We start from the raw sequence: 16,975 nt of genomic DNA, 5'->3' as shown, positions 1-16,975 counted from the left end.
TGTGCAGTGCAGCTAATTATTGTACTCATCACATCACCAATTTAAGATGTTTTTGGTGAGAACATTGAAAACTATTTTATCAATTTTGAAATGTTCAATTCGTTGTTATTAACTGTGGGCACCATGAAGTACCACAGGTCATTGAAATGCAGTCCTCCCATCCAACCTGAAACTCTGTATCATTTGACCAACATCCTCCCTTTCCCCATCCTTCCCTCTCCCTGCCAGCCTCTTATAACAACCCTTTCTCCTCTGTTTCCATGAAATAACTCTTCTAGATTCTACATGCAAATGAGATCATACAGTATTTGTCTTTCTGTGACTGGCTTAATTCACTGGGGGCTTCTCCTGTCATTCAACACCTACACTAATCAATCAGTGGTCATTTGTGATTTGTCCTTATTTCTCTTATGCCTCCTTCTATTCAAATCCTACCAGATTCAGGTCAAAACACGGATCGCACAATGAGCTTTCCTGTCTGTGAATTACAAATGGCTTTCAGCTGCACAAAAGCATTTAGCCCAATTATCTAGATGTGTCCATCATCAGCTCCTTGGGAACAGATCATGGTCTATGCTGCTGTGTTCCTCACTGCATCTAACAGAGTTCTGAATGCTTAACACGCCTGCTACGGGTGAATCCAGAGTCAACCCTAAACGTGTACATTGAGAACTACTTCTGAATGTCGTATCAGTAGGTGGGACCTTAGGAGGTGATTAAATCTTGCGAATAGAGCCGTCATAAACAGAATCAGCGCCCTTATAAAAGGGGGCCCAGAGAAGTACCCTACTTCCTCCACCATGTGAGGACATAGCAAGAAGGTGTGGTTGTTGAATTAGGAAGCAGTGAGTACCTCAGATACTGAATCTATCAGTGCTTTGACCTTGGGCTTCCAAGTCTCCAGAACCATGAGAAATAAATTTCTGTTGTTTACAAGTCACTCAATTTATAGTATTCTGCACAGAAGCCTGACTAAAAAAAGCCTGGTGCTGAAGAGCAGGGCTGCTGCTGGAACAAACATCCCAAAATGTGGCAGCGACTTTGGAACTGGGTTGTAGGTAGAGTCTGGAAGAGCTCCGAGGTATATTCCAGAGAAAGCCTACACTGAGGCTGGTGTTGTGGTGCATCAGGTGAACTCCTGCCTGCAACACCGGCATCCCATACGAGCTCTGGTTCGAGTCTCAGCTGTTCCAGTTCCATCGAGCTCTCAGCTAATGCGTCACGGAAAGCAGAAGATAGTCCTAGTACTTGAGCCCCTGACACCCCTGTGGAGACCCAGATGAAGCTCCTGACTTCAGCTCTGACAGCCCCAGTATATGGAAAATCTCTCTCTCTGTCTCTCCCTCTCTCTCTTTAACTTTGCCTTTCAAATTAGTAAATGCATCTTTATAAAGAAAAATCCTACATTTCCATGAATTGACTGTTTAAGGTGAGGGCCCAGAGGAAAAGAAAAGGGTTCTGGAGAAAGCCTCAATATTCTCAGAGAATACTCATGTAGGGGCCAGCGCTGTGGCATAGTAGACGCCACATTCCATATGGGTGCCAGTTCATGTCTGGCTGCTCCTATTCCAATCCAGCTCTCTGCTAATGGCCTAGAAAAGTAGTGGAAGATGTCCCAAGTTCTTGGGCCCCTGCGCCTATGCAGCAGACTTGGGGAAATCTCCTGGCTCCTGGCTTCTTACTGGCCCAGATCCAGCCTTTGCAGCCATTTAGGGAGTGAACCAGCAGATGGAAGACCTCTCTATGTAGCTTTGTCTCTCAAATAAATAAATATATATATTTTTAAAAAAGAATGTTCAAGTAATCATGAATAGAACATTTGGAGGAAAAAGAACAGCAAAGTCCATTCCAATGAGATCATAGACAAAAGTGTAGAACATATTATTGGAAGGAAACTGAAGGAAAGATAAACCTTGTTACAAAGTGGCAAAGAACTTGGCTAAATTGTGTTCATGTGCTAGTGTTTTATGGAAGGTAGAACTTGCAAGGATGAAATTAAAATTTTGGCTAAGGAAATTTCTAAGCAAAGTGTTGAAGGAATGGCCTGGTTCCCGGCCTTATAGTAAAGTGGAGAAGAAATGACTTAAAGTATGAAATTTCTAAGCAGGAGGTGAACAACAGTTGAAATATCTGGACAATTTTCAACTGATTCATTTTCAAGGGAATGAGAAAGCCTGTTTGGGAGAGAACAATAGAGGTGTGACCAAATGTCACACCTGGCAAGACAAAAGACACTGGTCAGCCATGCAAACAGAAGCTTAAAACAATGGAAGAACGCAAAGCAGGAGCTACTTGAATCTGCAGAACTTAGACACATGCTGCAATGCACTACCTCATGTCACTGTTGTGCTCCCTGCAGGATATGTGAGAAGGACAGGGATCTGGAGTATCCAGGAAAAAAAATACTATAGATGGAATGCTCTGTTCTCACCTCAAATTCATATGCTGAAATCCTAAGGCCCCGAAGTGGGGCCTTTAGCAGGTGATTAGATCATCAGGGTGGCATCCCATGGATGGTATTAATGCCCTCAAGTGCATAATTCACCCTCAGATATTTCTCTTACATCTTCTGCCATGTGAGAACACAGTGAGAAGAAACCTATTAATCAAGAAGCAGGCCTTCCCCAGATACTAAGTATGTCTACCTCAACCTTAGACTTTCCAGGCTCCAGAAGAACCCAAGTTAAATGTACGGTATCAGCCACCCAATTCATGGTATTCTACTGTAGAAGCCTGACCAGACTAAGATAACCTTCAGAGGATCTGTTAAACAGTAGTTCCCTTAGTCCATTCTGGCACTGAAAAGACAAGATTATTCTCTGGATCTTCCTTTAGAGGGGCACACCTCTCCCTCATGAGGACTCCACCTTCTTGACCTAGTCACCCCACAAACTATCACTTTAGTCCTCAGATTTCCTAAACAATGAGTTGAGGGAGTGGCCTTGTTTCTCTGATTGCTTCTAGTAAAGTGTGATCTCCTAATAGCATTACATTAGGGATTAGGTTTCAACACAAGAATTTTAGGAAGGCACAAACATCCAGCCATGTGACTTACCAAGGTTAACTAATACATCAAAGTCATTGCTAATCAAAACCCAGACACAATACAAATAAATCTTGAGTGATTTCTAAGACCTCAAAGGCTGTAACATTCCAGCTTTCAGAGACCCATGTTCTCAGTCATTCATACTCATGCTGTGTTGTTGCACACCAGGGATGATACCTTCGATAATAAAATCACGATTTCACATGTCTTCATGTACTAACAGCTCACTACAGTGAGATTTACCCCCAATTTCCAGAAATTTTCTCTACTGGATATCTACCAAAGAAAATTTAAAAATTCTTTTTAAATATTTTTAAGCACCTGCTTCTAAATGAAAGCCATGACATTATCTATACGGGATTTCTTTATGGACTGGGAAACATCTCTATGTCCTAGGGTGAATTTCAGTATCTGCTTGTATTCTTGAGAGTAGTTATAGCAGTAATAGAAATGTTTGTTAATTCAGCTCTGTATTAAAGAAACCAGAGCATGTGGCTCATTAGAATAACGACACATATTTGCATTCCTTTGTCTCCTAATAGCAGAGAACTTTTGAATTGGGTAATTTGAAACTCATTATACTATCACATTTAGCCTCTGCATGCTCAGATGCCACTGGTCTAAGTGAACAACTTGGCCAAGCATCTATTTTTAGTAAATCCCAAAGATGAAAGACAAGAAAGAACATTTCTTTTCTTAAAATTATTATGTATTGAGCTGACACCACATAAACTGAGTCAAGGTGAAAATCACACAATTTTCTAGTCTTGGTCAACTGAATGCAAACATGATACATGAACAAAATCCTCTAATAGCTTTGTGCATTACAATAATGATATTAATAGCCAATAAAAATAAATCATCCCTACTTTAATCAAATAAAATCTGGTTTTACAATACCAAGCAGGTAATAAGAAATTTGGCACAGTTCAAAATTTCTACTGTGTTCAAAAAGTGTTTCTTCTGGTTTTCTGTTATGTATTTGATATCAATTCATTGGATAGAGAAAGTGAAGCGATTCCATCAGATGAATAATTTAGCTTGAATGTGATAAATGATTAAGCTGCAGTTGGTAGATTGTTAAATATGAGATAAGTTAGTGAAGGTTTGTGTTGTGTGATTCTTCCCAAAATTTCTTTCATGTGGCCTCTCCAGAACACCATTACCATTACATCTGGGTACCCCATTGTTTTGAACCAATGATAAAAAATAAGTCTTTGATTTTTTTAGTGTTTTTTCTTATCAAATCAAAAGGATAATTTTCATATAGAAAAAGAGACATCTCTAAATTTCCTCAAGGGACAGGAGTAACTATTTTCTGCCAGGGAAATGAATCAGTAATTCCCAGATGAAATAACTTAGGGATCTGTGGGGAGTTCTCTGTCTCAAGTAATAATGCTCACAGCCCCCCCAGGGAAGCAGGTGGTTTAAATAAATCCTGGTGATAACCCCAGAAGTGACCAATGGTTTCCTTATGTCCGGGGATTTTCACCAGAGGCTTCCTTATTGCCAGGTGCCCAGGTGACTCCCACACCTTCCATTGTATTTACCCCCAAATAAATGTACATTTAATCTTTCTACAACATTTGAAGATCATAGTTTGAAAAAATGACTTCTACCCAACCTACCATTTGTCTCATCACGCACACTTACCCCTCTTAGTTCTAAAAATCCATTTGACATTGACAGCAATGTAACATTTGGAACCCTTGGAATCACTTTCAGGAATGGCAGTGTGGCAGCAATTAGGTCATAGTTATTAACTCTGGACACCATATAAAAAATTACTCCCTGAAAGCACTGGAGAGGGTCCAAGTACAGGCAGAAACTGGAGGGGAGTTGACACTTACAAGAAGGAATGGCTTCTTATATAAAAATGTGTGAGTCAGAGCTGTGCACTAAGAGTGCTCAAATAGGATCCCGCTCAGTCTTTCTTCTTTGAAGAACCAAAGGGAAGAAGCTGGAGCTGTCAGAGCAGCATAGGTGGACCATGAGACACAAAATCCTCAAAAGAAAACAGTAACAGAGAGAGAGTCCCAAATTTGATGTCTGCATGTGTACATAACATCTACCCAAATGCTGAACTCACCCTGCATTATGTACATGCATGCCTGGAGCATAAACTTGCCAGCTCAACTAAGATGAAAAAAGCACCTGACATTCCAGCTATTGCCTGTCAAGGAAAGACCTGGTTTGGATTTTCGGACTCAGCCAAATGACCTGGATAAAAATATAAAATCAAGTAAAACAAATTTTAGCATTCTAAATTTGACCAAATCCAGAGCCTCTTCACAATAACAGCGGAGCAGGAATCCAATGTCCCAGGACCACTCAGTATGCTTGCCTAGGGACAGGTTTCTGTTTCACTTCTCACCTGCTGCTGAGGGAACTGGCAGAGTTAGGAAACCTAGAGGCAGCTAAGAGCAAAGCAAAGGGAAGGGCCTCGGGCCAGGGAGAACAGATACTGTGACCTCCCCATGGGTCAGCTCCCGGATTTTCCCTGGCAATGAAAGAGGTAGCTCATGTGTAAAATGTCCCAATGTTTCCAGGCACTCACTAGTCAGAAGACTGGCTTCTGTCCAGCCTCTCCTGCAGCACGGATGGGACCTGGGATATTCTAGCCACCTGGAGGCTGAGGAGAACTGAGACAATAGAATGATGTACTACATGCTATAGCCTATCCCTTTGGCTAGTGGCGAATAGCCACACATTCCACTTTCTCTCTGGGGCAGACGAGAGTTGGGCAGAGTATCCAGCAATCCAACTTCTCTGAAGATTTCCTGAGGGAACTGGTTTCACTCTTATACGTCTCTGCTGACGGGACCCAGCATACGCTAGACACCTAGAGGCTATCTGAACAAAGAAAGTGAGTTGCACTAGCACCAAGGTTGGACAGGTTCCTGGAATCTCTGGCCAGGCAGGTTGGCAAAGGTCTTCACCTATACAAAACCAGCTTATGAAGATTGGGAGAAGTGGATGTTTTATCTAATGTGCACCATAAAATACAGAGAGTAAAGAAAATGAGGAAATAGAAAAATATATTCCCCCAAATAAAGTAATAAATCTCCAGAAACAGGCCTCAATGAAATGGACTGTTATGGTTTACCAGACAAAGAATTCAAAACAACCATCATAAAGGTGCTCACTTAAGTCAGAACAACACATGAATCAAGTTAGATGTCAAGACAGACAAAAAATATAAGACAGTACCAAATAGAAATCATAGAGTTGAAGAATATAATTGAAATAAGAATTCACCACAGGGGCTCAACTACTGAGCACAACAAATGGAAGAAAAAAAATCAACAAACCTAAAAATAGATCATTGGAAATTATTCAGTTAGAGGATCAAAAACAAAAAAGAATGAAAACGAGAGAAGGAAACTTGAGAAACTTAAGAGATACAATCAGTTGAGCAATATCCACAATGAAGTATCAAAAGAAGAGAAAAAAGACAAAAAAGCATATTTGAAGAAATAATAACTGAAAACATTTAGATCTGAGAAGAAATGAACTGATTCAGGCATCCCAGATGATCTGAAATAAGGTAAAACCAAAGAATCCCATAGCAAGACATATTACAAGTTGCCAGAAGTCAAAGACAAGGAGAAATTTTCAAAGTGGTAATATACATTAATGCCCTTGAGGTGAGTGGATTTTTTTCATCAGAAACCTTGAAGGCTAGCAGGGAATGGGAGCACACACTCAAAGTACTGAAAGAAAAAACTGTTTTTCAAAAATGAAATGGGGGCCGGCACTGTGGTGTGGTGGGTAAAGCTGCCACTTGCAACACAGGCATCCCATATGGGTGCTGAATGTTCCACTTCCAATCAGCTCCCTGCTAATGTACCTGGGAAAGCAGCAGAAGATGGCCCAAGTCCTTGGGCCCCTGCACCTGTGTGGGAGACCTGGATGAAGCTCCTGGCTCCTGGGTTCAGCCCGGCCCAGCCCTGGCCATAAGGTCATCTAGTGAATGAACCAGAGGATGGAAGATTTCTCTGTTTCTTCCTCTTTGTAAATCTGCCTTTCAAACATATATATATATATATATATATGAAAAAATATATATATTTAAAGACAAATGTTGATGGACAAATGTTGATGGAGCACACTGCCTTTAGACCTGCCTTCTAAAAGGTATTTTCAACTTGAAATAAGGCTGAACAGCAGCACAGTACCCTGAAACAGTATATAACTTGGTGGTATTGGTGAGTACCTGAAAAAAAAATACAGAATACTTCATTATTTTAGCAATGTGGGTAAGTCACATTTAATTCTACCATAAAAGTCAAAAGAAAAAGGTATTAGAAATTGCTAAAATTTAAATGCATTAATGGATACCCAATATAAATGGAAAGAAACTATGCCATCAGTAACATAAATTTTGTGGGAAGGATTAGTAAAAGTGCTGAGTTTCTGCATGTAATTGAAGATGATTTGGTATAAAATAAGCTGCTATACCTATATTTTACATAAGCCACCTAGCAACCACAAAGGAGATACTTAGAGAAGTCACACAAAAGAAAAAGGCCTGGAGCCTGTGTTGTGGTACAGTGGGTTAAGCCATCACCTGTGGCACTAATTTCCCATATCAGAGTGCCAGTTTAGTCTCTGGACGGAGTTTCCAGTTCCTCATTTTGGCCTAGTCCGGTGCTGGCCATTGTGGCCATTTGGGGAGTGACCTATCAGGTGGAAGATTGATCTCTTTTTCTCTCTGTGTATGTGTGTGTCTGTCCTTTCTGTCTCTGTCACTCTGACTTTGAAGTCAATCAATTAATGAATCTTTTTTAAAAAAGAGACAACAAGGAAAGGAAACAAAGCATATTGCAAGAGCTGGCATTGTGGCGTAGTAGGTTAACCGACCACCTGTGATGGGGCACCAGTCGGTGTCCCAGCTGTTCCACTTCCAGTCCAGCTTCCTGCTAATGGTCTGGGAAAAGCAGCAGAGGTTAGCCCAAGTGCTTGGGGCCCTGCCAGGTGAAGGGCCAGGCTCCTGACTTCAGCAGGCCCCAGCCTTGGCTATTCTACCCATCTAGGGGAGTGACCCAGATGATGGAAGATACCTTTCTCTCTCTCTGTCATCTCTATCTCTTTCTTTCCCTCTCTTTCTATAACTCTGGCTTTCAAATAAATAAATAATTTTTTAAAAAGCATTATATAAAAAGTTAACACAACACAAATATGACAGCAAGAGGGCCGGTGCTGTGGTGCAGTAGGTTAAGCTTCTGCCTGTGGCGTCGGCATCCCATAAGGGCTCCAGTGTATGACCTGGCTGCTCCATTTCCAATCTAGCTCCCTGCAGATGGCCTGGGAAAGCAATAGAAGATGGCCCATGGCCGGCGCCATAGCTCAATAGGCTAATCCTCCGCCTGTGGCACCGGCACACGGGGTTCTAGTCCCAGTCAGGGCGCTGGATTCTGTCCAGCTCTCTGCTGTGGCTCAGGCGCTTGGGCCCTGCACCCACATGGGAGACCAGGAGGAGCACCTGGCTCCTGCCTTCGGATCAGCACGGTGCATTGGCTGCAGCGCGCCGGGCGCGGCGGCCACTGGGGAGTGAACCAACGGAAAAGAAAGGTCTTTCTCTCTGTCTCTCTCTCTCACTGTCCACTCTTGCCTGTAAAAAAAAAAAGAAAAAAGAAAAAAGATGGCCCGAGTGCTTGGGCCCCTGCATCCCTGTGGGAGGCCTGTAAGAAGCTCCTGGCTCCTGGCTTTGGATTGGCTCAGCTCTGGCTGTTGCAGCCATTTGAGGAGTGAATCAGAAGAAGGAAGACCTTTCTCTCTGTCTCTGCCTCTCTGTGTCTGTAACTCTGCCTTTCAAATAAAGAAATCTTTTAAAAAAATTACAGCAAGAGAGACAAAAGAAATTACAACACAAAAAGCAAACAGTTAACAAAATAGTAATATTAAATCTTTCTCTTTAATATTGACTGTAAATATATATGGATTAAATTCCTTTATTAGAAGAAACAGAGAGAGCCAATGAATTAAATAAAAAGATTCAATGATATTTTGTTGATAAGAAACTTACTTTAGAGTTACAGACACATAGACTGAAAATATTTATGAAAAAGGGTATTTCACACAAATGGCAGCGAAAGACAGTAGGTGGCGATATTTCTATCAGACAAAACACACTTTTAAGTTAAAAGCTTAAAAACTTGACTTCTAGTCAACATAGGACAATACATGATAAAAGGATCAATTCACCAGGAAAATATAACAATTATACATACAGTCAGCCCTTCATTTCAATAGATGCTTCATCCGTGAATTCAACCAACTAAAGATTAAAAATCTTTGAAAAAAACTGCATCTGTACTAAACACGTATGATTTTTTCTTGCCATTATTCTACAAACAATAAAATATAACAATAATGTATATAGTATGCACATTGTATTTGTTGTTATAAGTAATCTAGAGATTATTTAAAGTATATAAGAGGATGTGAGTAAGTTACATGCAAACACTGCACTATTTTATATGAGGGACTTGATCACCCATGGATTTAGGGACCTTCAGGGTGTACTGGAATCAATTCTCCATGTATACTAAGGAACAAATGTTCAAATACACGTGTACACAATCAAACTAAGTAAATATGTAAAGCAAATATTGACAGATTGAAGGGGGAACAGCAACACAATAATATTAGGAGTTCAATGTCCCACTCTCAGTTATGCATAGAACATCTGGGAGAAAATCAACAGAGACAGTGGACTTAACACTACGACTAACCGAGAGCAACAGACACATACAGAACATCCCACAAACAGAAGACAGAATCATCTACACTGCACACAGAAGAGTTTCGGGTAGATAATGTGATATGTCAAAAACAACATCTTAGTAGATTTAAAAAGAGTGAAATCATACCAAGTAAAATCTCCAACCACAATGTAATGAAACCTGAAATCAACAGCAGAAGAAAAACTAGAAAATTCATAAATATGTAGAAATTAAACAACACTCATTTGAACAACCAATAGGTCAAAGAAAAAATTAAAAGGGAATTGAGAGAATATCTTGCATCAAATGAAAAAGAAAGTACAACATACTGAAACTTAAGGGATATAAGAAAGTGCTGAGAAGGAAATTTATAGCCTATGTAAAAAAGAAGAAAGATCTCAAATAGGCCAACTTCACACCTTAAGGAATCAGAAAAAGAAGCATAAACCGAGCACAAATGTATTAGGAGAAAGCAAATAAAAAAGACTAGAGCAGAAACAGAGAATTAAACACAATAGAAAATGATCAACAAAGCTGAGTTCTTTTTGGGAAAAATTTTGACAAATATGTATCTAGAGTAAGAGAAAACCACAAAAAATATAATCAGCGATGAAAAGGGGACATTACAACTGCTATCACAGATACAAAAAAGTTTATGAGAGACACTATGAACAGTTACATGCAAAAAATTAGATAATCTAAAGGAAACAGATAAATTCCAAGACATCAAAGACAACCTGCAAAGACTAAATCATAAAGAAATAGAGTTTGAACAGATTAATAATATGAGGACTGAATCCCCAATAGAAAATGCCCAGATTGAAAGAATTCATTAGTGAACATTACCAAACATTTAAGGAACAACTAATGCCAGCCTTTTTCAAATTCTTCCAAAAAACTGAAGAGAAGAGAAACTTTCAAAGTCATTTCATGATGCCTGCATTACTCTGATATTGAAGCCAAAGATTCCAAAAGAAAACTATAGGCAATATTCATGATGAACACAGATTCAAAACTCCTCAGTCAAGTACCAACAACCTGAATTCAGAAATGCATTAAAAGTTTTGTTTATAAAATCAACTGAGATTTATCTTTGGAATGTAAACAAAGGACAACATATGAAAATCAACTAAGGTACACACCACATTAAGAAAATGAAGTGTAGGGGTCAGCGCTGTGGTGTAGCGGATAAAGCTGCTGCCTGCAGTGCCGGCATCCCATGTGGGAGCCACAAGTCCTGGCTGCTCCATTTCCAATCCAGCTCTCTGATGTGGCCTGGAAAAGCAGTGAAAGATGGCCCAAGTCATTGGGCCCCTGCACCCGTGTGGGAAGACCTGGGGAAAGCTCCTGGTTCCTGACATTAGATCATTGCAGCTCTAGCCATTGTGGCCAATTGGGGAGTGAACCAGTGGATGGAAGACCTCCTCTCTGCCTCTCCTCTCTCTGTGTAACTCTGACTTTCAAATAAATAAATGATCTTAAAAAAAAAGAAAATGAAGTATAAAAATCTCTCAATCATCTCAGCAGATGCAGAAAAAGCATTTTACAAAATCTAACACTCTTTCATGATAAAAATTCTTGGGGCTGGCACTGTGGCATAGTGGGTGAAGTGCTGCCTGTGGTGCCGGCATCCCATATGGGTGCCAATTCAAGTCCTGGCTGCTGCACTTCTGACCCAGCTCTCTGCTATGGCCTGGGAAAGCAGTGGAAAATGGCTCAAATCCTTGGGCCCCTATATCCACATGGGAGCCCAGGCAGAAGCTCCTGGCTCCAGATAAGGACCAGCTCTGGTGGTTGTAGCTATCCGGGGAGTGAAACAGCAGATGGAAGACTTTCTCTCTCTCTCTCTCTCTGTAACTCTGCCTTTCAAGTAAGTAAGTAAATAAGTAAATAAATATTGTTTAAAAATCTCAACACAATAGGACCATCAGGAAATCACCTGGACTTAAAAAAGACCATATATGAAAATCCCACAACCAATAGCATGCTCAATGGTGAAAAATTAAAAATGAAATGATTTCCCTCTTTTCATTTTGATTCACTATATATAATACTTTAAGATTTAGTGAGGGCAATTCTATCCTCCTTACCCCTGAAAAAAAAATAAAGAAAATAAATAAGAGGCACATAAATCAGAAAGGAAGACATGAAATTGTGCTGTTTGCATAGCACACAATCTTATACATAGAAAACCTTAAAGATTTCGCAAAAGACTATTAAAACTAAAAACTTAAAAAAAGACTATTAAAACTAACAAATCAATTCAGTAAAATCAATGTGCAAATTTTAGTTGTATATAAATTATAAATAATAAAAATAAGTTATATATAAATTTAGTTGTTCTATACATTAACAATAAACTCTTTGAAAAAAAAAATTAGAAAAACAGGGACAGGCATATGGCTGGTTAAGATACTTGCACCCTATATCAAAGTACCTGAGTTTGAGTCCAGGCTCTGGATCCTGACCTAAGCTTCTTACAAATGAGGACCCTGGAGGCAGCAGTGATGGCCCAAGTATCTGGGTCCCCACCATCCACGTAGAAGACCTGGAATGAGTTCCCAGCCTTGGCCACTGAGGGCATTTAGGAAGTGAACCAGCAGACGGGCTATCTGTCTATATATCTCTCTCTGACACTCTCTGCCTCTCTCATAATAATATAAAATGAGTGAAAGAAATTTTTAAAAATCTCATTTACAATAGCATTAAACGAACAAAATACTTAACAATAAGCTTAATGAAAACAGTAAAAAATGTTACATAGAAAAGTTCAAATTACTGATGAAAGACATTAAGTAACACAGACAAATGGAAAGATGTCCCTCTCTCTTGGTATTGTCAAAATGTCCAAACTACTTAAGTGATCCGCAGACTCAACATAATCCCACTATCAGTTTTTACAGAAATAGAAAAAGGAATCTGAAAATTCATAATGGGATCACAAAAGCCTTTGAATATCCAAAGCAATTTTAAGAAAAGAAAAACAGAGTTGGAGGAATCACAGTTCTTAATTCTAAAATGTATTAAAAAGTTACAGTAACTCAAACATTATAGCACACACAGACCAATGGGGCAGAATAGAAAACCTAGAAAGTAATCTATGCATTTATGTTCACCTGATTTTTGAAGGGTGTCAAGGATACAAAATGGGGAAATGATAGTCTCTTTTATTAACAGTTTCGTTTTTTAAAAAGGAAAGGACAAGCAGTGAAACGATAAAAATAATGAATTTTACACTTAGAAAAATAAATACCTCAGGAATATTTTAGAATATTCTTATTATCATAGCAATGAAAATGGATTATATCCTGCATTATGACAGGAAAATTCTTAAGTTGGGCATGTCATAAAACAGGAAATTTAGGGAAAAAAAAGATATGAAAAGATACCCTAAGCAAGTATAAAAGAAGAAACTAGTTTCACAATATTTGATACAATATTAGTTCCCTAAGAATAAAAATGATCCAGGAAGGAGAATTTATAATTATGAGACATGAATACAATGAGCTTTTATGATGGTGAGGGTAATGAATAGTTTTTGAGCACTTCAACCGGTGTTACCTGCCAGTTTAAAACAGCTTGCATCCATTTTCAAACGAGGAAAGAATCTTGGGCTAAATATCTTGCTCATAGCCACTCAGCAAAGGATTGAGAAAACCAGGACCAAAACTCATGTAACTTTGGTGCTTTATCTCAAAGAGAACATCCTGCTTTCAGAAATGAAAATTTCACATAGTAGCAGCACAGTAAAAAGAAAGAATTAGTAGATCAGTTCCAACTGTGCTCCAAATGTCACAGAAGTGGAGATGATGCTGACAGCACGTACTGGGGTCAATGCTACCACGTTGTCTGGAATGGCTGGAATCCAGGATTATCGGCTAGAATTGGGAACACGTATACTTAATGTATTTTGATATGAACAATTTGTTCAAGCAAGCAACACATATTTCCCTAAAGAGCTGAGTGTTCCTGTTGAACAGTCACTATGAACATGACCAACAAGGTCGTTGCTCTATGGAACATTCTAGAAGAAGTGAGTTCACATAGCAAAGACAACAATACAACAAAATGTACTGAAAACTGGGATCCCCTCCTGGAGTGAAAGACTCATAATTTGAGGAGTGAACACAAGAACCAACAGCCAGCTGAGGCTCTGGGAAGAAACTGTCAGGGAAGCACATTCCAGATTGTTCAGTGCCTTCACTCACAGTCTCTGTGTATCCTACTCTGTGATGTGTGCTGATCAGCTGTTCAGGTTCCCATTTTACAGACAAACATAGGTGAAGACAAAGCTTTCTTCCATCTTCTTAAACAGACTGCATCATATTGTGCAGTTGGAGCAAAAAGCTTCTGAAAGAATGTGGAATGTACCCCAAAGTATATCCATGGCTCTTACTTGTGAAAATAACTTACAGCTGCCGAATTTCAGAGGGCAAGCATGTGCATCCATCGGGAAGTCTTCGAGTTGCATGGGACATTCGGCAGAAATGGTCAAGCTGAAAAATAAGAAATGAAGACGTGTAAGTGACTCACTAACGATGGCACTTTATTAACAAAACACCATGTCCCAGAAAGCTGTATTGAGTATTTTATTCACCATTTTCAGTAATGTCCATTAATAAATTTTGTAAAGTAACTCCACCAAATTACCTGTGCTGTGTAGTAGGTGACTATCATTCAGAAACAGGGCATAAATAAAATCTATTCAGGAGTTCTATGGCTGTGTGTGTGTGTGTGCATATATCATCACTTCTGAAACAATGTAAGTGTCTTTAAATTATTTATTCTTTGTTTTCCATTCTTTACCCATTATCTCAGAACATTCACTGAAAATATACACATTTTCTCATATAGTTTATAAGCTCAAAAATTGCAAATATAGGAAAAATGTACAGTCCAAAATTTTTTGGAGAACCTGTTTATAATAGTTGTATAATTGGTCTGTGGTGTAAAGCTGTACCATAATGAATTTGTATATAAGAATATTTTTCTGGTGAAATTTAATTAATGTTATTATTAATCCAAGTCTAGTCTTCCAAATAATAACACCACCAATCACTACTGTTGTCAGCATAACTACAATACACATGGTCACAATAGCTAAGGTGCCCATGCCAGACACTGTGTTAAGTGCTTTACCTGCACTAACTCATTTTATTAAAATAGTGTAATGGCATTGCTATGACCATCCCAGTTAAGTTTGAAGAGTAAGAAATTGGACCAAGAAGCAGAGAGCTACTCAGTGGTGCAGCTGTGACTGGAGCTCAGGCTGCCAGCCCTGGCTGCAGAGGTCCCTAAAGGCATTCACCACCTGCTGCAAGACCATGGGCTGCGCTTTGTAAGAAGCAAGTGCATTTCCAGAGTCCCCACACTGTGGTGCTGTTATGTTCTGGATACGATTTGCATGTGTCCTTCAGAAATTCAACTGTTGGAAGCTTGGTGTGCAGATGGTTGGGTCACGGGGAGCATCAGCCTCAGAAGGGATTAATGTAGTTCTTGTAGGGCTCTGGTTCATTCTCATAAGCATAGGATCTTACAAAAACAGCCAGACTGGCCTCTGTATCTCCCTGGCTTTCTGTCTCACCATGTGCTCTCTGCCCCACACACTGCTGCCACTGTGATGCAATTTGCTACAGGGCTCCTGCCAGAAGCCAAATCAATGAAGCTGCTGGATCTTGGACTTTCAGCCTGCAAAATTGTGAGCTGAGAAAATATCTTTTCTTTATATATTCAGGATCAAATATTTTGTTATTGTAACAGAAAATAGAAAGATACTTTTTTTTTTAATTTGTAAAGTGACTTTACTAATTAGGTACAAATATAAATTTTATTAATGGACTTGTGTTTTGTTTCTTAGTTATTCTATTATTTAAAATAAAATTACATATAACAAAATCAATATACAAAACATTCAAATCCAAATGCACGTAAAAATTCTATTTGCAGTGTAAATAATTCAATGCTACATTAGCTAGTGCTCATTTTTTATTACATTAAGTCTTGATGTTACCTATGTACCTGGGATGAGATCAAAATGAAAAAAAATCATTTATTTTGCCTTTACTCCTTTCTGTTAAAATAGACTAATCCATTGATGTTAAATTGGGCACATAATTCACACTTACAATTGCAGACTGAGCAGTCAATGTATATATTTTATTAATAAAGCTAAAATATGTATCAGTGGAAGGGAGTTGTGTATTCATCAAGAAGAAGAATTTGAAGGACATTTCCCCCATGGGTGGAGCGATTCACCAAGGACTGTGAGTGCAGATGGGTAGAGTATACCACATTCAGGAGTGAGCATTTGGCATAGCTGTTAAGACACCAGTTGGGATGCTTTTATGCACATCAGAGGGCCTGAATCTGAATCTTAGCTCTGCTTCAAATTCCAGATTCCTGCTACTCCACACCCTGGGAAACAGCAGGTGATGGTTCAACTAGTTAGGTCCCTGCTGCTCATGTGAGATATCCAGCTTGAGTTCCTCCTGGCTCTTTTTTTTTTTTTTTTTTTTTTTTTTTTGACAGGCAGAGTGGACAGTGAGAGACAGAGAGAAAGGTCTTCCTTTTGCCGTTGGTTCACCCTCCAATGGCTGCCACGGTAGGCGCGCTGCAGCCGGCGCACCGCGCTGATCCGATGGCAGGAGCCAGGTGCTTCTCCTGGTCTCCCAAGGGGTGCAGGGCCCAAGGACTTGGGCCATCCTCCACTGCACTCCCTGGCCACAGCAGAGAGCTGGCCTGGAAGAGGGGCAACCGGGACAGGATCCGGTGCCCTGACCGGGACTAGAACCCGGTATGCCGGCGCCGCAGGCGGAGGATTAGCCTAGTGAGCCGCGGCGCCGGCCCTTTTTTTTTTTTTTTTCTGGCTCTTGACTTTAGTCTGGTCTAGCTTCAGCTTTTGTGGGAATTTGTAGAGTGAACCAGAAGATGGAGGATCTCTCTTTGTCTCTCTCTAACTTCCAAATCATAAACAAATAAATGCATTTAAAAAGAAGTCAGCTCTTAAAAAAAAGTCCTCCATTTAGGTAAGGAATTGATTTTTTAAATATTCCACAAATGAGGGGATTTCAAAAACATCATGGAATATATGTGTTATGACAGAAACAATGCATGGGTTTCAAAATATTTTTGTACGAAAACGAACGTATCTCAATTCTATTTTTCCACAAACATTTTGAAGTCCATTCACATGTTCACAGAA

General features: G+C 39.5%; 1 protein-coding gene across 1 annotated transcript in view; it reads right to left on the bottom strand.

Moving 5' to 3' along the window:
- Positions 1–16,975, bottom strand: part of GABRA5 (gamma-aminobutyric acid type A receptor subunit alpha5) — a 73,133-nt gene that overhangs the window by 14,393 nt on the left and 41,765 nt on the right. Inside the window, exon 5 of the mRNA XM_062204565.1 lies at positions 14,188–14,270. Coding sequence (XP_062060549.1) covers positions 14,188–14,270 — 83 coding nt within the window. The remainder of the gene's footprint in view (positions 1–14,187; positions 14,271–16,975) is intronic.

The sequence above is a fragment of the Lepus europaeus genome, chromosome 11 (assembly GCF_033115175.1).
Source record: "Lepus europaeus isolate LE1 chromosome 11, mLepTim1.pri, whole genome shotgun sequence".
Lineage (NCBI taxonomy): Eukaryota > Metazoa > Chordata > Mammalia > Lagomorpha > Leporidae > Lepus > Lepus europaeus.
This window is presented reverse-complemented; position numbering and strand designations above follow the sequence as displayed.